The sequence below is a fragment of the Ambystoma mexicanum genome, chromosome 1q (genome assembly GCF_040938575.1).
Source record: "Ambystoma mexicanum isolate Mex_15411 chromosome 1q, UKY_AmexF1_1, whole genome shotgun sequence".
NCBI classification, from domain to species: domain Eukaryota; kingdom Metazoa; phylum Chordata; class Amphibia; order Caudata; family Ambystomatidae; genus Ambystoma; species Ambystoma mexicanum.
This window is the reverse complement of record NC_090922.1, coordinates 828,045,766-828,071,398: the sequence shown is the minus strand read 5'-3', so window position 1 is coordinate 828,071,398 and position 25,633 is coordinate 828,045,766. Positions and strand designations below refer to the sequence as shown.

The 25,633-nt window shown below is 44.9% G+C and overlaps 1 protein-coding gene across 3 annotated transcripts in view; it reads right to left on the bottom strand.

Annotated features, from left to right (window-relative positions):
• STX6 (syntaxin 6) overlaps window positions 1-25,633 on the bottom strand; it is a 503,047-nt gene that overhangs the window by 405,166 nt on the left and 72,248 nt on the right. For all 3 annotated transcript variants that reach the window (XM_069641445.1, XM_069641444.1, XM_069641443.1), the window contains exon 4: window positions 5,439-5,501. In XM_069641445.1, coding sequence (XP_069497546.1) covers window positions 5,439-5,501 — 63 coding nt within the window. The remainder of the gene's footprint in view (window positions 1-5,438; window positions 5,502-25,633) is intronic.

Below are 25,633 nucleotides of genomic sequence, written 5' to 3'. Positions count from 1 at the left end.
CCAAACCCTCTACAGTCCTACCTTAAGTGACCTTTAGTAAAACTGCCCAACAATAACCTGCCTGCAAAACGTACTCTGCTGTTTCACCTTCATGCCAGGGGATGGATAGATATATAGACATCTGATGGTTTATTTGAGGCAAATGGCCAATTCACAACACTTGTGGGCATCATTAGCACTCAGAGCCTCTCTAACACCCTCCCAGACCCCCTCCTCTACCACAGTGGTCTGTCATGTGACTGTTAAAAGGGACTCATCGGTATTGTACACACTGAAAATACCGTTTGTTTTGCAGGTCCATTTTTTTTTTTGGGATAGTGTTTGTTCTTTATTGTAACTGCAGGTCCATTTTAAAATGTTCTTCCATCATAGCCAGGATTACAGCATCTGTTCCCTGTTTTTTCTAGGAAAGGGCTTATCCAATTCCTTATGATTTGATGAATATAGCAGCCCATTTTCACAAGCCAACAAAATAGAATAGCAGAACTTGGGAGACTTTCATGAAAGCTTCATAAGGAGAACTCTGCCAATGGATAGGAGCAAAATGGTTTGCACTTTCCCAATGCCAAAGGTTCTCTCTGAAGGTAAAAGACTTTGGCTCTGTAAATGTCATAAAACTCTAGATTCAAAGATTGATCACCATCATCCGGTCCACCTTATGTCTTTCCTTCTGGCACTTCCTAATATATGTACATAAATGAAGAAGGGATTGAAATTGCTCGGAGATATTTAGTGTTTGAGGGTAACCAGAAAGGCTCGTCAGTTTGTTACCAACAGCTACCAAGAACTACTTTCGACTCACCAGGCCAACAAGTGCCAAATGGAAAGTTATCCAACATTTACTGTGTGTGTTTAGGAATAGGCATAACAGAGAATTAAGACACATCAGAAGACATTTACAACATAGTCTTCCATCTTATGTGCAAGTTACATTTGTGCCAAGGGACACATTAGCTCCTCCTACCCGACACGTAGCTCCCCATTAATGGGCGACACCTTTTTAGCCAAGAGATGGTATCAGATCATCAAATCTTTATTTCAATCCCTGGTGGAGCAAATGCCTTCCATCCAAAAGTGTAAAAACATTCCGATTTTCTGACCAGTGGAAGGCTATGGAACATGTTTGGAGCAGATACTGAAAAGCCTCTATGGGGTGAGATGTGCTGAAAGACAACTCATACCCGATGTTCCCTTGCCACCTTATTACACAGTGGGTATTCAGAGGAGGGCTTATCCACAAAGACAGCACTAGTTCCTGCAGGGCCTCACAGAAACGGACAAGGACCAAGTGACTTCCTCCAAGATTTAAGGATTTGGTCGACTTCCAGAATGTCTTGGAAGATCGGGTCACAGATCATCTTGAGGCTGTGGCTACTGTGGGCATAACAGTATTGTGTTAAATACTGTTATCAGATAGGCCAGTGGAAAAATAAAAAGCCCAGCAGTGACACAACCAGAACAACAGCACCCTTTAGTCCCATAGCAAAATCCTCAGCAGTCAGACTACTTTATTCCTAAAACCATCTAGGATCCAAAGGTCATCAAGCACACGACTGGGTGTTTCTGAATCTGTATCAAAGATACTTTCCAAGTGAGCTTGAGTTTGCTATGTGGGCATCTCAGTCACCTTCTGTGGAGCATGCGCCACTGTGGAAATATCACCCAGCGCCACAGGGGGGCCTGTCCCAGTCGAATGAGGCCTCACTTAGAAAAGTGCTCACCAGCGTCCTTCTGAGAGTCCTCTGTCGATGATGGCCGTTATGGCATCAGAAGTCCAAAGACCGATCCAAGAGTGATCCATGCGATAATAGTATTGTTCAAAACATATTTGTCAAAAAGATCAAAGAAATTTAGCCTGGTCATTTTCTAAATAAAATCTCTTTGCCCTTTATAGGCGAGGGAGCTGTGAGGAACCAAAGGAAAGGGTGTCTTACTACTTGCTAGACACCAGATATATATCCCTCTCCCTCTCCCTATCCCTATCCCTCTGTCTCCCTCCCTCCCTCCCCCTGGGCACAGCCATCACCTTTGGATCCAGACCCTGGGGGTGGACGAGTGCAGGAGGATTACCTGGGTGGGTGATCTTCGGGGAGTGGGGATGAGGCAACTGATGTTGAGATGCGGTATTTCTCCCCCCCCTTTGCCGGACCAATAACAAATCCTATTTTATAGGATTCTCCAACGTCCCAGCCCCCCACCCCCTTATACCCAAACACTGGGCCGAGGAAGATGGCGACAGAGTAAAGAGGCTAACACTTACACATCTCATTGGACAGGTCCCCTTAATCAGGTCAGGCAAAGTCAGGCACTTGACCTTCTTAACATACATCTGATACATATTAGCTACCTTCAAACGGATAAAAGGCGGAACATCGAGACACACTCTGAGCAAGGTGAGACACAAGAAGGCGCAGATCTTCTGGAGTGAATGCAAATCCACTGGAGCAGGACGACCGATCGAGGGACCAGAGCGATGGGTATGGAAACCCTGAAGTTCCCTGCAGGAGGTCATTGCCTCTGCGAAACCGTGAAGGAGACACAGGGAAAGCCAAATCCCAGACAAGAAGACGCCTGCATTATGTTTCAAGGACACCAGCGACCCTCCCGGGTGAACGACAGGCCGAGCCTGTGTTATTAACTTTGAACCATGAAGCAAAGTCGCAGAGACAAGAAAGGAATGCACACAACCTGTGAGTTAGTGAAAGACATGAAAGGCCAGTTTGTGTCAAGGAAGGATTGAAGCCGCAACAGTGTATCTCACAATTGAAGGTTGCACGCATGCCGATAAGACGCATAAGAAAGCAAACCAGTAAGTTACTGATAATTGTGAAGCCAGTGATACAGAGTAGCGGAGTGATCCGGCGAAAGGAAGTAGCCCACTCGAAAATCTCCGCGAAATGCTTGATGTCTTGTTATAAAGCGTCAAAAAGTGAACAAAATTTGAAATGCGCAATGGTCAAGATTAAACCCCATGAAAGGGGAAGTTAAAAGGCGATTAAGTTAAGATGAGTTATGGATATGGAACTCCCAATACCAAGATACATTGGAGCAAATAACATTAAGGGAGAGCTGAAGTGAAAGTCGAAGTGGTTTTGCGGAGGTCTATGGTAAAAGCCTTGCACATTTGAAAGTCTTCGACATCAGTGAAAGGTCCGAGCCCAACTGAGGGAGACCGGAAACATGAAATAAGTTAGGGGAAGGGAACCCCTAAAGAATGTGAATGAAGCTTGGGGAAGGGAACCCCCGCAAGTGCTGCGATTACGAGGTCCCAGCCTGACCGAGGGGGACCTACGTGAACTTTTGTTGAACTGTGAAAGATTTTTGGAAAGCTGGAAAAAGTGACTTTAACGTGGAAGGCCAAGCGGACCTTGGCCCACGTTTTGAACTGCCTTTTTTTAGATAACCTGAGCGAGAGTGTGTCATCCTGTGTACGGGGCCCGCCTTACACCATGCTGTCCAATCTGGGGAGGAGAGCCGACTCAGCCACCTTGTTTTTTTATGTTAGAACACTGACTTTTCTTTGCATACATATTTCCCTTTACAACACCTTTCGTATATGAGCTAGGGCAGGCATAAGGTTTCGTTAGTATAGGCCATTTTGATTTGACAGACTGACTAGGACTGTGTTTTCTTTATTATTTGATGGTAGAGACTACTCCCATCATAGCTATAGGGCAACGTATTTTTTTATTTTTTTTTTATCTACAAGCATCAAGAATCTAAGAAAGGTTTTGTAACTTGTGGGAGTGTCATACTTGCGATACCATGCCTCCCTTACACATAGCCCCCTTCAGACCAATCCTGATTCCACCCTCTGCTGCTTTTTCTTTGTACTATTTATCCTCCACTGTCCACTGAAGGAGCAGAATAAAGGAGCACAGAACACTGGGCATTCTGCTAAACAAAATTCCAGCCTAAATTGCCTAAACAACTCAATTTGAGATGGGCGGGAGCTTTGAAAAGAAATTGTATTTTCTGAATTTTCTCCAAGATGAGGATCGGTGCTTCGAAGGGGACTGAACTCCAGAGTAGGAGTTTTATAGTGATGGCAATAGACAGGGGTGTGCATATCCATAGGGAATCATTGGTTCCATTCATCTGCGCATGGGAGCTATGCCTGCATTCCTCTCTTCTGGGCACCAGACCACAACATCATCTGCCTCTGGATCTCTGGTCCCCCTCTGCAATCCTCTTTCCCAAATCTTCTCTGGAATCTCCACTGTTTGGGTCCTCCACTGGCTTCAGCCTGAAGTTGCCTCCACTATGGCTCCCCTAAAGAAATGCTAACCTGAAACGTGTAAACCATAACTGGCAGTTGCCTACTGTCCAACCGGTCTCTATGAACAAAAAAGTATTTCAAACTCTTTGAAACTACCAAAACATTTGACTACTTAACTTATACAAAGCATACATTTTGCACATCTGAGTTTTTGTTTGTTGTCCCTTAGGGTTCCACAGTTTTTATTGCCATGCTTTTGACATGTAGTACTAATTGCAGATTTCTTCTAAATGTGTAGCTTTTCAAAGAGTATATTTTCAGTACTATGTAGCCATTGCTTTATGAACGTGTGTATGAGCATGTGTGCGTGTGTGTGTGTGTGTCAACCTTACCTTACTGCCACTCAGCTTCCATTCTCTAACAAGTGTGAAGCCTTATCTGTTCAATTTAGGGAAACTATGCTTACCATTAAAAAGCTGATCTTCTTAAGCCCTCACCAGAGGACTTTTGGAAAATATCACCAAATCTGTCCTACTCCAGATCCACACACCAACGCCAGATCTTCTTCGGATTCAAGAAACTTAGTACATCAGTGTACTGCATTTGTTACAAAGAACGTAGTCGCAAGTCTTATTTAGTGACATCTACAAAACAGGTCATTATAACCAAAAAAGGTGTGGCTACAGTTGCGTCTATTGCATACGCATACAGAAAAATTAACACTCATTGGTAGATCCGGCTATATAACTAGGATATCACTTCTGGTGTCAATGCCAGGCTGGTGTCACCCCAGCAGCCCTGCTCATCTTCCTCCCCCAGGCGGTTTAAAGAATTCTGAATCCAATCTGCTCTTAGAAACCTTTCATAAAATATGGAATCTGTGGCATATAAAAGGTCTCCATTACAATCCAAAAAGGTCTCTAGTTGTATATCTATGATACATTTTTTAAATCAATAAATACATACAAATGTACAGTAAACAAGTAGGATAAACTAGGTTAAACACACATTTCACCATCTAAAATCCCTCAAAGTGTCCCCTATAGGTATCACAATGCAAGTGCTTCACTATTGAAGTCATTTGGTGTGTTCTCTGTTGAGAGGAAAGCCTCTTCGCTCCTGAGGCATTACAGGCAAATTTACAGAATAGTCATTACAACCATCAGGTAATGCGTGCAACCAGACTCTTTAGGCACCTGCATGCCTTTGGCTGCCTCACCTGCCGTTCTTTCTTTTCAGTCAATGCCTTGACAGAGGAGTTGGACATCTGATCCTTCATTTCCTATTTGCATAAATAGAAAAACAAAACCAAGCGGTTATTCCTGGTGCATATGAAATGCAAAGCAATCTCTGCAAATAAGGCTACTCCCAGACCTTGTTGTGATAACTATGAACTGCTGCTACAATAGTAATAAAGAGTATTGCAGAAAATAGGCCAGCCTAATATTAACTTAATCACCTGCTTCATCCCAAAGAACGCATATTTCCCATTGAATAGTTACCCATTCAAAATCTTGTTTCCATGTTTATTTCTATGTTTATTTCTATCAATCTTTTACATATGTAAAGCTCATGCCCACTATTTCTGGTGTCTCTGTGCTTTAAGACAACAGAAGGGATTATATCACTTGAAGCAAAGAAAGGATCAGGGGAAAGCGGGTCAGAGCCTCAAGCTTACTCATGCTACAGTCGCTGGTCGTAGAGCCACATTTCAACAAGTGGCGATTTTTCAGAGAATTCCAAAATCATTTGAGCTAAATGGAGATGGAGCAGCAACCAACGCCAGTCAACTTAAAACTGTGGAATAACTAGCAGCCACGCAGAATTTACCAACTTGAAAGCATCAGACAGGATTTCCAGCTAAAGAGAAAGGGCCTTATCTTGAATGTGAATTTTCCCATAAATCCAACTGAAAAGAAAATTGAAGCCATGGTCATAACATTTCAGTTTTAAGTGCAAACCATGCTGCAGCCTTCTGTACTCTCTGAATCATGAAAATGGCACTTATCGGAAGACCGAAGTAGTGTGGGTCACTGTCATGATCTCTGCTTCCAAAAGGTCAGGGTTTTCCCAACTCCCTTGGAAGCAGATCCATAACCCAGGTTCCGAGTGCCAACCAGTCCCAATTGGGACCTTTTGGACCCAGTCCTGGCGCCAGTGGCACCAGGCTCATAAATATGCCCAGTCCCAGCGCTGGAAGCGCCGGGCTCATAATGCTTGGGTGGACTTACCGTCAGCAGACCATGCTGCTTACTTGCCTGCCAGTTGAGCCTCTGATCCTCTTCTGTTTGGAACTACTTTTCCTGTTGGGTGGGGCTGGAGCCACTCCCTAGATTCAGAACACTGGAACTCTTCTGGAAGGCAGGAACTCTTTTCTTACCAGGAACTCTTTTCTTACTTAGGCGTGGCTGTGGAAGGAGACACCTAAGCACTACAGGAGGCTATTTAAACCACACCCGGTGGATGAATCTTGCTTTGCGTTATTCTGCAACCTCTGCAGCAGAACGCTCATCGTGTCTTCTGCATCCGGTCCTGGGCCTAAGGAAAAAGGCTTACCATCCTGAATCCAGTCTTCAGCAACACCTATAAAGACAAGAAAGAACAGGTTAGCATTCCGGCATCTGAAAGACAAAAGTTTACCAACTCTTCGCACGCTCCGGAGGCCTTCGGCGCTGCATCCCGCATCTGAAAGACAAAACAAGGTGCGTTTCAAGACATTGGGGAACTTTAATACTCACGTGCCATTACTCCTTTCCACATCTAATCCAGTGGGTATTCCGGCACCCTGCAGCCGCTCCGAACTCGTACCTGCAAAATAAAAAGACAGTTAGAGCGCATAGTGAAGCAGGCAACAAGCGCTTACTTACGTGCTTCCAGGCGCTTCTATTCATAACACGGGTTCCATCTTCAACTCACTTCAGCCCGTCATCCGCCATCGCCGGAACCCTGCAAAACAAGAGACATCATTACTAAAGACTTTAAAGACATTTGAATGACTCGAAACTTACCGTTCGTGCAGTAAACGACGGACAGCAGTCCTCTGAAGTCAAGAGGCCTGCGCTACCTATCCAGTGAAGAAACTGGTTACAGCACCCTGCCCCGAGGCAGATGGAGAGCTCGGCATTCACTTACCTAAGGTGAGAGCGTTAACCTTTGGGGGTCTACAGGAGAGGAGAAGAGGAAAGAGATAGGGATACCCCAATAACCCCAGTTCATTAACCCCATATTTTCTATCTGCAGACATCTTACTCTACACGTCAGGCATACAGTGCACAGAGGTCCAGCCCAAAGAGCCAACCGGGTGCTACACATCACCTTTGAAGATACGGTAGTCGCCCAGTCAAGACCGGCGCCTCTGCGAGAATCAGGTGAGCGTTACAGAACGCAAAGCCTACCGCAAAACTCTCGCCCAGGCGCTATGGAAACCTCGGATACTGACCCCCTAGCCCGGTTACTTGGGGAACTAAGGGCAGAAGTGCATGCAGCTCGTCAGGAAACGAATGCTCTAAGAAGGGAACTAATTATTTCCAAGGAGAGAACAGACAATCTTGCTAGACAAGTGCTACAGTCACAAGCCGGACAGACCCCGTTACCCGCATCAGGGGCAAATCTTCCTTCAACATCCTCTATGAATCCAGTGCAGATCAACCTACCTGGGAATGTACCTCTGGCTCCGCCCGAACGATTTTCTGGTGACCCAAAGAGGTTTGCAGTATTTATCAATCAGTGCCGGTTGCACTTCTTATGCCGGCCAGCAGCCTTTCCAACTGATCAAGCAAAAGTAGCTTTTGTACTTTCGTACCTTAGTGGCAATGCGGCAGACTGGTCGATCCCTCTAGTTAATCAAGATGATCCGGTTCTCCATGATTTTCAAGCCTTTCAGCTTAGTATGGAAAAACTGTTCGCAAGACATTCACAGGGGCAGGCCTTGGACAATGAGCTTCTTTCGTTGCGACAGGGTAATCAAGACCTTTTGGCTTATATTGCATCTTTCAATAGACTAATAGTGGAAACTCAATGGCCTGAGGACAAAAGGATTACGCTGTTTTATAGAGGTCTACGTGGAGAGCTCAAAGACGTTTTAGCCCAAGTAGTGAATCCCCCACAAGACTGTTCAGATTATATAGACTTGGTCGTTCAAATAGATCACAGGCTGCAGAACAGGAAGGCCGATCGTTCCAAGTTTGATGCTCGAGTATTTTCCAAACCGCCAACTCCTTCCAAAGGAGTAGACTCCGGGGAACCCATGCAAATAGGGGGTCTGAAAGGTCCTCTAACACAAAGGGAGCGGGAAAGGAGGAAACAGTTGCAATTATGCCTATATTGCGGAAACTCAGGGCACTTTCTTCGAGACTGTCCGGTGAAACCTGCCAAGAAGGCAGTAGGAGCTGCAGTTACCAAAGTTACAAACTCTGAGCAGGGAAACGACCTCGCCCGACAAGAATAGAGGTCCTCTTGCCGAGCGTGAAAACCAGTTCCGTGACCTCGCATTTCGTGATACCTATGGTCCTCATTAGCCCTGATAATCCGGATCGATTACATGCAATTGAAGCTTACGTCGACAGCGGTGCCATCGGCAATTATGTGGATCATGAAATGGTTTTGAGGATGAATCTAACTCTTTGTCCCAAGGCTGTAAAGGACGTCATTACTACGGTGGATGGTACGGAGATAGCCTCCGGGCCAGTAACGCATACCACTCAAGAGGTGACGCTAGTAAGTCAAGATGGACACCATGAGAAGATCGTGTTCGATGTGATCAAGGCCCCTCAGTTTCAGATTATTCTAGGAATACCTTGGTTAGAGAAACACAATCCTCTGATCGATTGGCGAGCAAGAACGGTCCAGTTTCCAGAATGTGTCTCTACTTGTCACCCTCCACCTGGTGTTGCACTGGCCGCAATTTCTTCAGAGACTCCCCAGTTACCTCCTGAATACCTAGAATACCAAGATGTTTTCCGGAAGGATCAGGCTAACTCTCTACCTCCTCATAGGTCTTATGACTGCCAGATAGACCTGATACCTGGATCTACTCCTCCTTGTAGTAGAATTTATGCCCTCACCGAGCCTGAGAACCTTCACCTTCGACAATACCTGGATCAATACCTGGCAAATGGGTTTATTCGTCCTTCCAAGTCCCCTGCTTCTTCAGCTTTGTTCTTCGTTCCAAAAAAGGAAGGAGACCTTAGAACTTGTATCGATTATCGCTCCCTGAACCAGATCACCGTTAAGAATAGATATCCGTTACCTTTGATCCCTGAACTCCTGGACCAAGTCAGAAAAGCATGCATATATACAAAGCTGGATCTTAGAGGAGCTTACCACTTGGTACGAGTAAAAGAGGGCGATGAATGGAAGACGGCCTTCCGCACCAAGTATGGGCTATTTGAATATCAGGTCATGCCCTTCGGACTTTGCAATGCCCCGGCCGCCTTTCAATATTTTATGAACGATGTCCTCAGAGAGCTCATAGATGTATGTGTTGTTGTTTACATTGACGACATCCTCGTTTATTCTTCATCGGAATCTGAACATCGGAAACACGTGAAAATGGTCCTCGAAAGATTGCGTCAACACAAACTTTTCGCCAAGTTGGAAAAATGTGTTTTCAACGTGACTGAAGTTGAATTCTTGGGATTCATATTATCACCTGGCGGAGTGCGTATGGATTCAAAGAAGGTCGATGCAGTTCTCAAATGGCCATCACCATCCTCCGTAAAAGGTGTGCAAAGCATGTTAGGCTTTGCTAACTTTTACCGCAGGTTTATCCCCGAATTCTCTCGAATAGTCCAGCCCATCACTGCCTTGTTAAATAAAAACAAACGTTTTGAATGGTCTACCGAGGCGGAACAAGCTTTCCAGGATTTGAAGACTAAATTTATCTCTGCACCAATCTTAAAACACCCTTGCCCCGAACTCCCCTACATCGTGGAAACTGATGCTTCAAGCCTTGCCATGGGGGCAGTTCTATCACAAAAGGCCCGGTAACCAATCAGTTGCATCCCGTGGCATTTTGGTCCCGCAAATTCTCGCCTCCTGAAATCAATTACACGATTACTGACAAGGAACTTCTGTCTATCAAGTCTGCCTTTAAGGCTTGGCGGCATTAACTGCTGGGGGCCCGACACACCGTTACTGTGATTACGGATCACCGAAACCTGCAATATTTGAAGACCGCAAAAGCCCAATCCACTAGACAACTCCGTTGGGCATTATTCTTTGCCGAGTTTGACTTCATAATTACCTATCGACCTGGTACAAAGAACGGTAAAGCCGATGCCCTTTCTCGGATGGGAGTGGAAGAACACTTGGTCAACCCTAAACCTGTACCAATCATTCCCGAACAAAGAATTCTGGGTGTAATCGCCACAGAATCCATAGAGGAAGTTAAGGATAAAGCCAGGCAACTTGTAACTCCAGCAGACATACAGAATTGGCATCTGCAGGGAAAGGACTTTGCAGTAAAGGACAACTTATTGTATTTCCAAGAACGATTATACCTACCCAGCACAGATTTACAGAAAAAAGTAATCTCTTGTTATCACGACTCTTTAATGGAAGGTCATCCCGGTATAGCCAAGACCTCAGAAAAGATCAAGCGCTACTTCTGGTGGCCGTCTTGGAAAAAAGATATCAGAGACTTTATAATGTCCTGTGGAGTATGCGCCCAAAACAAGAGTCAAAAGGAAAGACCAGCAGGCCTCTTACGCCCTATTGACATCCCACCTCGCCCTTGGCATACGCTTTCTATGGACTTCATCACCGATCTACCTCCATGCTCCGGATACAATACGATTCTAGTAATCGTGGACTTATTCTCCAAGATGGCGCATTTCATTCCGCTCAAAGGCTTGCCAACAGCAGCAACTCTGGCCCGAGAATTTCTCGAAAACATCGTCCGACTGCACGGTTTTCCTTCGGTTCTAATTTCGGATCGAGGTAGTCAATTTATTTCTCATTTTTGGCGAAGTTGCTGTCGGTCGGCTCAAATTGATGTGAGACTATCGACCAGTCACCACCCTCAGACCGACGGACAAACCGAGAGGACCAATCAAACTCTGGAACAGTATTTACGCTGCATGCTGCAACAAACTGAAAAAACTTGGAAAGATATCCTTTGGATAGCCGAGTATGCCTACAATAACTCTGTCCATTCGGGAACTGGGAAAACCCCGTTTTTTCTTTTGTACGGCAGTCACCCTCGAACCTCGGAGTTGGATCCCCTCCAAGATCTTGAAACACCAGCAGTAGACTACCTGCATTCTACAATCACCCAAGCCTTTAAGGAAGCTGTTTCTCACCTTCAAAGGGCTAAAGAACAATACAAGAAAGGAGCAGATCAACATCGGAAGGAAGCCCCTCACTATCAAGTAGGGGATCAAGTCTGGTTATCCACCAAATATCTATCTCTAAAAGGGCCACGCACATTCAACCCAAGATACCTTGGTCCCTATTCCATCACTACCATAGTAAACCCAGTAGCGGTCAAGTTGGACTTGCCCCCGCACATGAAGATACATCCGGTCTTCCACGTCTCTCTATTAAAACCCGTGCAACCTCAAACCCGACTAACCAAATCTCCAAAACCTATCCTAGTGGATGGAGAACTCGAGTTTGAAGTCAAAAGCATTCTGGACTCCAAGATCTCCAAATCTAAACTATTCTACCTAATTGACTGGAAAGGCTACGGCCCCCAAGAGAGATCCTGGGAACCTGCTGAATATGTCCACGCTCCTCGCCTAATCAAAAGATTTCACCGAACATTTCCTGACAAGCCAAAACCCCCGGAGAAGCCCGGTTTGGGAGGGGCCTTGATGGGGGGTACTGTCATGATCTCTGCTTCCAAAAGGTCAGGGTTTTCCCAACTCCCTTGGAAGCAGATCCATAACCCAGGTTCCGAGTGCCAACCAGTCCCAATTGGGACCTTTTGGACCCAGTCCTGGCGCCAGTGGCACCAGGCTCATAAATATGCCCAGTCCCAGCGCTGGAAGCGCCGGGCTCATAATGCTTGGGTGGACTTACCGTCAGCAGACCATGCTGCTTACTTGCCTGCCAGTTGAGCCTCTGATCCTCTTCTGTTTGGAACTACTTTTCCTGTTGGGTGGGGCTGGAGCCACTCCCTAGATTCAGAACACTGGAACTCTTCTGGAAGGCAGGAACTCTTTTCTTACCAGGAACTCTTTTCTTACTTAGGCGTGGCTGTGGAAGGAGATACCTAAGCACTACAGGAGGCTATTTAAACCACACCCGGTGGATGAATCTTGCTTTGCGTTATTCTGCAACCTCTGCAGCAGAACGCTCATCGTGTCTTCTGCATCCGGTCCTGGGCCTAAGGAAAAAGGCTTACCATCCTGAATCCAGTCTTCAGCAACACCTATAAAGACAAGAAAGAACAGGTTAGCATTCCGGCATCTGAAAGGCAAAGGCTTACCATCCTGAATCCAGTCTTCAGCAACACCCATAAAGACAAGAAAGAACAGGTTAGCATTCCGGCATCTGAAAGACAAAAGTTTACCAACTCTTCGCACGCTCCGGAGGCCTTCGGCGCTGCATCCCGCATCTGAAAGACAAAACAAGGTGCGTTTCAAGACATTGGGGAACTTTAATACTCACGTGCCATTACTCCTTTCCACATCTAATCCAGTGGGTATTCCGGCACCCTGCAGCCGCTCCGAACTCGTACCTGCAAAATAAAAAGACAGTTAGAGCGCATAGTGAAGCAGGCAACAAGCGCTTACTTACGTGCTTCCAGGCGCTTCTATTCATCACACGGGCTCCATCTTCAACTCACTTCAGCCCGTCATCCGCCATCGCCGGAACCCTGCAAAACAAGAGACATCATTACTAAAGACTTTAAAGACATTTGAATGACTCGAAACTTACCGTTCGTGCAGTAAACGACGGACAGCAGTCCTCTGAAGTCAAGAGGCCTGCGCTACCTATCCAGTGAAGAAACTGGTTACAGCATCCTGCCCCGAGGCAGATGGAGAGCTCGGCATTCACTTACCTAAGGTGAGAGCGTTAACCTTTGGGGGTCTACAGGAGAGGAGAAGAGGAAAGAGATAGGGACACCCCAATAACCCCAGTTCATTAACCCCATATTTTCTATCTGCAGACATCTTACTCTACACGTCAGGCATACAGTGCACAGAGGTCCAGCCCAAAGAGCCAACCGGGTGCTACACATCACCTTTGAAGATACGGTAGTCGCCCAGTCAAGACCGGCGCCTCTGCGAGAATCAGGTGAGCGTTACAGTCACAGATGGTACAAGAATCACTCCCAATCTCAGAAGCTTTTCAAGGTTTTTTTATTAAAGATTTTGTTGGTCATATGGCCGCCTTTCCTTCTCTCCCCTGGTGTAGAACAACCACCCTAACCCAGATTAGCACATACAGAAGATTGAAACCTACTCTCTTGGTCCATCTTCTGCCAAACGCCTTACTAAACTCACTCGGGGACTATCTAGCTCTCCCTACACTATCCAGGTGTTGGTGTTCTAAAGGGAATTTCTGATACTGACCTATAAATACCCGGTTTGACTCAGGCTCCATCTAACATGCTCACAGTCATCTCTCCCATTGCTACTCTTTCCTCTCATCTACTTGCCGCACTCCTTGCACCTCCTGGGTTTCACCTACATACTTTGATGTTGCTCCTCTTCCGACTACTCTACTCCCTTTTCCACACTACTACTCCCTCTGCCACTCTGCTACTCCTTCCCTCCTGTTGGTCTCTTGGTTGACCACCATCTCTAATCTCACTTGAGTAAGTCACACTTCCTGCTTATATACCGCCCCCCTTTTGTCTGCCAGGATTGGGTCTCTTTCCCTGGCCAATCTGGCCCTGTCTTTCCCACCCGAGTGTGTGCGAGAAGTGGAAAGTCATACATAGCGAGGTAAACCCTGCCCACTCTTTTTACCATCACTGTACTGCCTTTGGACTAGTAGCGTGTACTATAAATCTTAATCATACTTCCCAAATAGCCACGAATATTAACCTTTATATTTGCACTTTTAACAGCTGTAGTAGCACTTTAGCTATTGATTGCACAGTTGCACTTTATACATTTTTTATGATGATCTTTCTCGAGGCATTTCGCTCCTCCTACTGCTTATAGCTCCATTAAACATTGAATGATTCCATGTTTGTTTATATCTATTATTGTTAACAATATTTTTGCAAGTGATTTGTTCATTTTTTTGATAAACATATGTAAAATAAAAGTTTTCATAACCATTGTGAAGAAAGGGTGAACTAAGAATAACAATGGCATAGGGTTGTATACCCATGAATGTTCAATTAACGTGTTATTGATTTTGTAACCATTGTTGTGAGCGACATGGCTCAAACCACAAACACATTTTGGTTTTTTCACTTTTTCGCCACAGGCATGCCACATAATGGAGATGGCAGCCTGGGAAGGCAAGTGTTCATGTTCAAGGACCCTGTTCTGGGTCTTCCAGGTTCTGCGGAGAGTGGGTTTTGCTCCCCTTTCAGTACTCAGTGATCAAGGGGGCCCTCTTGGTTGTTACACAGGCTTGCCACTGTTGCTTGGCAGCTCAGCGAGGTACTCTTGTCTGACGCGTATGGAGGTGGCTTCCTCTCTCCCTGTCACAGAGCACCAGAGCCTCCGGTGCGCGTTGGCATCAACGTATGTGCTTCTCCTCTTTTTGATCATGCAGTCTCCCTCTGCGGCAGAGCAATGCAGTCGTCTAGCGACTGTTCGACTCTCTTCTCTGGATTTTTGGCTTGATAGTTTTCCTTACTTTCTTGTTCGGGTGCTCGCTATCTCTGAAAGCTACGGGATAACCGTGGTTGACAAATGCTGGCACAATGGGACTGGATCTGTACAGCTCCCCATGCCTCCCGCCACCTTTTGAAATGGGCTCTTAACCTTGCTTGACAAGTATTGACTTTGGCACACATCTCCACCCTTTCCTTTGACTCCTCTTCATCTCCCCCCTCTCCCTGTTGGCTACCTGACTCATCCCTGCACACGGTGAACGAAATTAAATATATATATATATTTTTTTTATTGTTTATTGCTGATAAATCAACTTTACAATTACATTCATTTTCAGCTACATAATGTCAAAAAGAGTTTTTACAGTATTAATAACAAAGAAAAGAAAACAGTAGCCAAGGATTAAAACAAAAATGCAAAATATAGAATACAGAATGCAAAATGCCAATTCATTTCTTTTCATTTGTCTCAGCAGTTTGATTAATTATTTGTCACAATTCTCTGATGTCATTATTAATTTTCAAGAACATTTTCCAAGTAATTCTTGGTTGCAATGCATACTGACATATGGTTTGTTGAAAAGAACAATTCCCATATTTCATCATCATTGAGACTTGACAAATGGCTGTAGTATTTAGATAAAAACATTTCTCTTTTATCATCCAGTTCAGTACACTCCAACACTGTCTTAAGGATTCTATTTGGGTTACATTTTTACTCGACAAAAGCAAAATACCCTATGGATTTGTTTTCGTTTGCTCAATACCTCTCGAGTTGGCCAAAGATTATATCTAAAACGTAAAATTGCTGCTCTCAAGGAAACTGATGGGTACCGAGGCAAATAAGGTTCACATTGCCCAATTTTTTTCTTGCAAACAGGTTGTTCATAAAGTCTTTATATCTAGAACATTGCTCACATGTTTTAATCCAATCATGTAAATATAGTTTTTTTCTTTGCTCCGTTTGGATCTTCCAACAATATTTGTAGGGAGACATCAGCCTCCTCCATGATGTTAAATACTGTTTTCCATTTTTTAGCAAATTCATAATCAGTTTTCAACATAAAACAGGCAACAGCCGAAAGCAAGGTATATGGCAATGTTGACAGTATGCATTTTCTCAATTGGGCACACTGGCGCCATTGATATTTGATCGCTAGTGATAGTAAACCAAGTTCATGGCGCACAAATACCACTGGAACCATTGAGGTAGATTTAATACAGACTTCCAATATTTCCCCTTTAGTTTTTGTAGGATGTCATTCTCAAGGTTAAGCCATGTTTCTAGTCCATATAGTAATATTGGAGTTGTTTTTTGGTTATAGTATGTAATAGCAGATGAAATTGAAAATTTGCCATACTTATATATGACGACTTTGGTTTGAGAAATAGCAGTTGTAACTTGATTGCAGAAGTTCTAAATGGGCTTTGTTAGAATGTTTATCTACCTTAATTCCCAAATAGGTATACTGTGTTACAACCTCGAGTTCTGCATCCTGTGGTTTTTGTTTGACCTGCTCCTTGATGCCGGTGGCGTGCCCGCTCCCATTTTACAAATACACATACATTTCCTTTTCGCGGGTGGATCCGGCGGCTCTCCAGCAGTCCATCTAATTGCGATCCCTGGTTTTTTGAAAATGATATAGATATCAACATGTATTTAAGCTAATGTGTTGATGCACACAAGATGACAATACTAAAACATTGTCCCTGGGCCCCTAGGTCTCAGGCCGCCATTTACCCGCTGTGCACAACCAGCAACATGGACAGGGTAGAGGAGTATTATCTATGCAGATTAACGCTGCACCAGTAAAGGAGAGGGCTTGTACTTACCAGCCCAGAGCTAAAGCCCTGATGAATGTGGTCTAACCACCTGTCACCACAGAAACCGGTCGGCTATAAAATGACCTGACCCAATAGTACAAGACTACCTGGAGTCAGTGCATTTGGTTCTTTGGATCCCCTATGTTTTTAACAAAAATATTGAGAGAAATAATTGAAGAGAATTGAGAAATTGATTGAAGAATAGATTACCATCCTTCTTGTTTTTAACATTAGCACCCGCTTAATAGAGAAAACCAATTAAAATGATGCTTCTATTCATCTAGCAAGCGGCAAACACCTGATCCACTATGATCAAATAAGTGTTTTTTAGCACGGCACAGTGCATTCACACATGCTTATAAGGTTACATGTCATATATGCTGACAATGCATGCAATGAGTTTTGTAGGCCGCTTTGAGATTTGGAGATTATGATCAAATCGTCCGCGTACATTAACGTCGTCACTTTCTCCTGACCCAATCTCGGAGCATCAGTGATTACCTCAGTGAATATCTCAGGCATGTCATGTAAGAAAAAATTAATTAAGGCTGAGGCAAGGATATAACCTTGCCTCTGGTGACTTGAGTGGAACCGAAAGCATACCTTCTATATTTAATCTAACCTGCATTGTAGTATCAGAGTGTAGTTTGTGGATAATGTCCAAGATGGTCTCTGGGCAATCTGCTTTTTGAAGCTTTTTGATTAGCAGTTCTCGTAAAATGGAGTCAAATGCTGCTTGTAGGTCAATGTAGGCCATATAGAGTGGTTGATTTGTTCTGTGATGTTCATGTTTGATGGCATGCAGTGACATGAGATTGACAAATGTCCCTATACCAGCCACAAATCCCGTCTGATATGGATCTTGTTTTCTTTCTTTCTTAGTCCATGTACTAAAATCTCGAAGAATGAAGCAAGAAAATATTTTCCCCATTACATCTATAAGTGAGATTGGCCTATAATTGCGAGGTGCTGTGCGATCCTCACTTTTGAAAATAGGTATGACCACCGATGTTCGCCATGATTCCGGAATCGATTTGTTCTTGATGACATTATTGAATATGGTATGTAGTATTGTGGCCCAGCTGCTCGGGTTGGCTTTAAGGGTGGCATTACTTAACCCATCCGGGCCCGGCGCTCGGGAGCCGCTTGATTTCTTGATGAAGTCTTAAATGTCTTCGACCGCATTTGGCTTTGCCAGGTGGAGCAGGTCGTTTGTTATTTAAGAATCTCATTCTCTTCTCCAATTTTATATAGTTCTCTGAAGTGCTGTAACCACTGATCTTCAGAAACACTGTTTGTACGAAATATTTTTTTTTACCTACTTGAGACAGAGGTCAAACAGGCGGAAGTCAGACCCAATACGAACCTGCTCTGGAAGTCTGAACTTAAGTCTTTTCTTAGTGATCACGCTGGTGGTGATTTTGTAGAGAGTGGCATGTACCTAGTTGTAGCATGTGTAAGCCAGTGTCATTTTGAGTTTCATGAAAGGAGCCATGTAGATGCTGAAGTGTAGTGGTGAGCGGGATTAGCCTGCTCGTAATCTCTGCTCTGCCTCATCGACTACGCTTGTGGCTCCTCGCCCTCCTTGTGCTTCCTCTTGCTTCCGCTCTCTCACTCTTCTCTTTTACTTGCATGGACTTCCATTCCCCTGGATATCCGAGAAACAGTCCGCACAGATTTGTTCAAAACCAAACTAAAAGCCTGCCTCCTCGCCTCGAGTTACCCTCTTAACTTACCTCATCTGCCTGCTAATATTTTTCCCCTCGCCTCCAATCAGCCTCTGTCGCTCACCTACTCTGCCTCCACTCTAGCACTTCACCCATCATGGTCGCAACCAGAGCATAGCTGGCCGCAGAGGCCTTGCTAAGGGGTGGTGGGGCACTTCGGGGGCTATAGCCCAGGTCTTTTGAATGTGGCCCCGGATAGAAGCTCATGGGCTACACTCAAAAGGCTAGCTAACTACTTACAGTCCCGACATTAGCATAGGCCCAGGTCTTTTCCAGAACTAACACCACCCCTGGCTGGCCGTACCACCTACCTGCACTTACTGGCCATACCACCTACCTGCACTTACAAATGTCCACTGTAGGTCAGTGAAAAAGGGGTGAATGGCAGAAAGTTTACATTTCCTTTTAGTAATAGGTGAAGCAAATGGAGAGGAAAGGTCAGAGGGTGGAAAGAAGATGGTGGTGGAAACAACTGGCAATAAGATATGGATGTTGTGATAGTAGTATTAGTGGCTGAGAGGAGGAGATGAAGAAACTCAAAGAGTTGCCCGATGTGTGGGTAGGTAGGTTATGGATAGAGAGGACAGGGTGGTCACTAAGAAAAGACTGAAGTTCAGATTTCAGAGAAGTGATTGAAGAATGATGGTTAAAGTCACCTAAGAGAATGAGGTGATGTTTAGTGGAAAGTGAATAAAGGAGTGGCCCAAGATCATCGCAGAATGGCCCAGTGGGGCCATGAGGGCGATAGATGGAGATGATGTGAAGAGAATGAGGCAGAGCAAAAGTAGAGATGATGAATTCAAAAGAGGCAGGAGGAGACGTAGCATTGGAGATTTGTGAGGCATTGAGGTGGGAACAGAGCAGGTGTCGCCTCCACCTCTGCCAGTCAGTCGAGGAGAGTAAATGAAGGATAGTTTGGAGTTGTGCAGGGCTGCCAAATTGGCAGTGTCAGATGGAAAAATCTAGGTTTTAGTGATAGCAAGAAGTTGTGTTGCATACAGACTGAGCATTCCAGAGTGCAATGTTCAGTTGATGAGTTAAGAGTAGAGAAGTTGAGTCTCACAGGAAGAGAAGCGAGGTGGATAGATGTTAGAGGAGGCATGGCTAGCTTGTTGGAAGGAGGTGGAAGAGAGAGAGCAGTGTGAGTTGTGAGTTTTATATAGGTTTAGAAAGGTGGAAGTTGTGGCATGATTGGAGAAAGCATAGGGAAAGGAGAGTAGGAGCAGCAGGAGTGAATGCATTATAGGCGAGTAGCACAGTGTGGAGAGACAGTACAGTCATTAGGAAGCTTGTGTTACTCTTAGGTGAAACAGAGAGAAAGGCAAAAGCAAAGGGTCATAGGTTAAAAGGTTGGTCTTCACCCTTCACTGTTCCACCCTTCATCCAAATAGTGGATGCTACAGGGTATGCCATAATAAAGGGTCTCCTTTAAGCATACAATTGGCCAGCCCATCAGGGCCACTAGTTCTAGAGGGATTGCATAACAATTCACCTTCAATATCATCTATGGCCGCAATTCTATCCCAGTTTTATAACTCATCTACATTAAAAGTGAGTTTTGTTGATGGTACTGAACCATACTTTCCCTCAAAGAATTCAGTCCAGGATTCCTCTGAAATAAGATCTGCCTGCGTTCTTTTCTGAAACACATCATTAGAATTGATAAATTCCTAGAACGATTTGGAGTTACTGGTGTTCAGGATCATCAATGGCATTGTTTGGCCATCAGAAATAAACATATGTGCCTTATGCGCTTTAATCCAATGTTTGTACCTATGTTGTAGGCACCTTCTTTTCTGATTACGCGGAACCCTAGACACGGTAATGTTCTTTTCTACGATTCCTAATCTCATGCTGCAGTATTTTTTCCACAGCATTACTTCATTATAAAAGTAATGCTTATTTAGAATAAAGCCTTTAGGGGCTGACACAACCTTATTTCCTGGTGTGTACAAAAACTGGTTCATAATGAAATAATCTCTCTCTAAATCGGAGACCAAACTAGTGTCACAACCATCTACAGAATCTCTGAAATTCTCTATACAGAGCTTCAGTTCATCTCTTGACACCACTGGTCATTACCCTGCTGATTTATATCCAGATTTATAAGGCTTGGGACTACCAGAGATAGAGGCAACTTAATACGTATATTTAGTTTCAAGTAAGAGCGATAGCTCTTTACAGTTTCTAACACATCTAAGGACTCAACCAACATGGTGAGACCATCGGAAGTGAAAATATAATCTATGAACTATCTCTGGTCGCCGTTCCTCCAGGTCTGTTTTGGTGGAATGTCCTCCTTAACCTGCCCATTCAACATATGGAAACCCCAGAACTCCATCTTTCTCTCCATGTAATTCTTGTAGCTTTCCTTTCCCCACTGCCTCACTACTTGCAGGAGTATAGGGGACATTCATATCAAAACACAGACAATTTAAGTCACCTGCTATCAATATTTGGTCTAAGGAAGTTTCCTTGTACAATCTAAGGAGTAGATACTTCAAGGCTGATGCTGCCTCTTCAAAGACTCTCAAGGGATTCCAATATATATATATTCATCAATAGAATGCAATATGCCTCCCATTTCATACTCACTGCCAAAATGGCCTCGCAATCGACTGCCCATTCCTCCACACAAAAACCTCATTGATTCTATATGCGATGACAAGGCCCCCATACGAATGGCCTTTCAGACCTTTTTTCACTGCCTTTAGGTTGATAGCGTAACAATCTAAAAGAGGTTTTGCAGATAGCCATACTTGTAAAATGAATATATTATACATGCTACATTTGGAAACGTGAGGCCAGTGACAAAGCTGTTAAAGTCACAGGAGTTCTAGCTAAGGAAATTAAAGTCAAAGGTTCAAATCATCAAGTAGCTTTCCTGTCGTGCTTGGCAAACACTTCCGACAGCCAATTCTAATCTTGTCTCTCTTTTGCTGATGAATACTGGAATACTTTCCACCCTTATCTACATGACACCTTAGTTTGCGAACCAGATTTTCTGCAGATTGCCCTCCTCGACCTCTCACAACCATAGGTTTCAACTCCTCCACCTTTTGAACATTTGCATGATACGCAGATGCATCTATTCCCAAAGATAATATGTGATGTGGGAAATGTATCGGAGGGACAGGGCCTCTGTATCCTTGTCCTTTACTGCTTTTTATTGTGTTCTGTTGGGTTTTCTGCGCAGGAGTTCGTGTGGGACTCCTGGCGGTGCAGCTCTCTCTCTTGGTTTGGTGAACAGACCCATGGGATACCCTTATGGCACCCTTGGGCAGGGGTGCAACCCTGTGCCCCTAGTGTATGTTTTTGGGCACTATGGGTGGCCCACAGAGCAGGGTACGGGCTGGTGGCAGCTCTGTGCTGAAATGACTGGTGCCCTGGGCGTCCTACATTTTGGGATGCCCAGGCCCTGTCATTGGAATCGGTAGATTCCTGATGGAGACAAAATGGCCCCCCATGGCCTCTTGCCTTCCATCGCCTGTTACCTTGATCTTCTCGAAGTCCCGGGAAGCCCCGACTCTGTCCCTTCCCCCTGACTGGCTGTTGGGTGGAAGTTCCATATATGGTAGTGTGGGGAAGTGCTGACCAGACTGGCTGGAGCCTTCCCAAAGACCGTATGTTGTGGGTACGCCTGTGGGTGGGACCTGAGTGAATGGAGTGTGTGACGAATACGCATTCTATGTTGTGGGTGTCTAGTATCTGGTGGTTGACACAATGGCTGAGACAGCCCTGCCCGAAACCGGTATGAATGCAGTATGAAGTGTTGAATGGCTCGGTACTTGTCCCAATACACATAACTTGTTGCGAGTGTCTGGAGAGACGTGAATGGCCTGAATACACCGTGTGCCTGATTGGCTGCCTGCCTGCCTGCATGAATGCCCTTAGTCGTGATTGGATGTATGAGTATGACCCAACAGAATGAATGGGAGATCAACAGTATATCTGGGGACCTCTCACTGCTAGGAATCGTGTTCAGGAGCTGAAGTCCACTATGACGAGTAACTGGAGTAACTGAAGCTTGACCTTGAAGCCCTGCTGGACGAGAAGAATTGCTGTTGCTCTCCTTCACAATCTGAAAGCTGCTGTGTCTCCAAGGACTGACTCAGAGAGGACCTGGTAAGGCGCCCTCTTCCCGAGCTACGAGGGACCATCGTGCACAAGCAGATCTTTGCCAAAGCTCTCTGGTAGGCAGACCTTCGACAGGCTGCCGACCCGAGACAGGGACCGCTGCGGAATCCCAAAGAGAAGCGCCCGGACTGTTGTCTGCCACGGTCGCCGACCGCCGTCGCCGACTGGAGCCGCCGTGCTCCCGTTTAACTAAGAACTTCATTGATCCAAGGACGCTCTCGCCCACATCGCCGCTGTATCCTGCTGCAGAAGGCCTGACCGCCAATGCGCCAAGGAGCATCTGCGGTGGGTTTCCCGGCACCCAAAGACCACAGAGACACAGACGACTCAACGCCCTTGCTGAGTCACTGTTCTTCAACCTCTTTGCGGTCCAGAACTATTGACACCGAGGTGCCCCGCACGCCTCTTCCTTGCAGGACGTTTACGCTTCCCCGTCAACGAGCACCGCTAGGAACGACGCGGCCACTTCAATGTTGTAGCTCGACCTGTTCTCCGTCAGATGTTCGACGACCCGTGACTCCTGCCTGAAAGGGAGGGCACTCAAGAAGGGCTGTCGATTCCCCGACGAGGAACGCTACAACGTCAAGGTACTTTGGGGTTGCAGAACTATTGGAAAGTCTAGTTGGAACAATATATGGACTGGGCTTGTGATACCTCTTTGCTTTACAGGTTGCCCAGGTTGGGGGTGGGGGGGGGGGGATCTCCACACAGAACTGTGTCTAGGTATCGGGGCCAGTATTCTGCCAATTTTTCCACCACCTTGCTTTACTTCCTCTCTCTACTGTTGGTTTCCTCTTTATTTTGATCTGTGCGTCATTCTGACCGTATGCACTTTAATGAGATCTGATGACGTTAGTGGTACCACTTTAGAACTGTATATATTTACCATTGCTGATTTTCGGAGTACAAAGTGATTTATCGTGATATTGTATATACCTTTGAATATTAATTATATAAAGACTGTGTTGTAACCAATACAATGTGTGGACATTCCTTTGTGGGTGCCTGGGGACTACACTGTACTTAAGAACCAGCCAGCATCACCGCCTGAGAAGCTAGGCCTCGATTGCTCATCCATTGCTACCACAATAGAGAATATTGGCTGGGGTCCTCTGTGCCTCTCCAGACACCCCCCACCGGCGTCTTTACATAATAGCACTTCTGTCATGCTCAAGATCAAATTAAAAACAATTTCTGATTTTAGTTGCAGCACTACCATATCCGTCCTTCTGGATATTAATTCAACTAAATCAATATCAGCAGATAGCCGGGATCATAGCGAATAAAAACAGAACAGATTAACTATTTAAAATAATTCCCCCTTGGTCCTCAAAAATGTGTTCCAACACAGTACACATTTTGGAAGACACACTTTCAGGCCTCACAGGTTTAGACAACTGAACATTATTTGACAACGTGAACTTTGTCCCATTGTCCAGCAAGGGCTGTGTAGATTTAAGCAGATTATATAATATTTTTACTTAACAAATTTGACCCTGGGCTCACTGGAATAGGGCCTATAGGGTTTCTTAATTTTTCAACCTCATTAGCAGTTTCCCCAATACTGACCCCCTAGAATTGAGTCGTCCCCCATATAAGATAAAATATCCAATGGGTCCGCCAGCTCTACCTCTGGATCTTCTCATGTTGGTTCTGCATCTTTGTCAAAAATGGGAGGATAGATTGATGAACATGTTCAGTTGGCTAACACACGATTCTTTTAATTGATCCTTATGTATCTATGTAACTTTTTTTCCTGTCTCTTGGATTTACCATTGTTCTTAGGGTTCAGTGGTTCACCTGGAATTATCACAACAGAGTTTGCACTTCTTCTCCTTCTGCTTCGTAGGAAGCCCCATCAGAGTTCTGGTTAACCCTGTGCAACATCCCCTTGTCTCTTAACACAGCTAGCAACTGGTGCTCTGTCGCTTTGGAGTCAGCTTAATACTGAACCGAGTCTGGGTGACGAGCATCTAATCTATGCTCCAACGTTTTGAAGTGAATAAGAAAAAATATTAAGAATTCACTTTGTCTCTTAATGCACCAGAAGGCTTTACTAGACTGGTGAAAGAAAGATATAAAGCCTGATCCCTAGCAGACCCTGTCCACCAGACATCTAAAAGAAGATCCTCAGAAAGGAACAGCTGCACTGCAAGCTCATGAACCAGTCACTGCAAACAGGAAACATCCCCAGAAGCTTAGAATCCACCTACATTAAACCTTTCTCAAATGATCCCACAAGAAGGACAGAAAACTACCGGCCCATATCAAACATCCCTTACCTGGCCAAACTCTTAGAAACTTACGTATATGGGCAAATCCAACCATCTTCTAGACCAGGCACTAGTCGATTTTCGGACCTAGGAGAGGGACTGAATCAGCACTACTCTCCACCTGGGACAACTAAAAAACGACACATGCTTACACATGCTACAGTTACGCAGATGACGCCCAGATCATCTACAAAATCGCTACCAGCAAGTGCATAGACCAAATCCTTGTCCATTGCCTTTCACAAATGGGATGAGCAACAACAACCTTAAACTCAACATAGATAAAACTGAAATCATGATCACGCCCAACAACTCTTCTATCCACCGCCCAAACCATGGCCTACAGAAATGTGAACCAGACCAGAAACCTCCAAAGTGGTTACAAATCTCAGAATCGTGATTGACAAAGAGTTAACACCGCATCCCCAAGTTAACGAAGTTGTAAAGACATGCTTCTTCTACCTACGACCTACCGGACGGATATTATCCTTCCACACACAAAACACTTGCCATTATCTCACTGGTCAGGTCAAGAATAAACTATGCCAATACCTGGGCCTGCCAGACTACCTCACCAAAAACAACAAATCCAGATTGCAGCAGCAAGACACCTTTCAAGACTCAACAAGAGAGAACACATCACACAAGCACTAAGATCACAAGACTGGCTATCATTCAAGAAAAGGATCCATTTAAAAACACTCTGCAT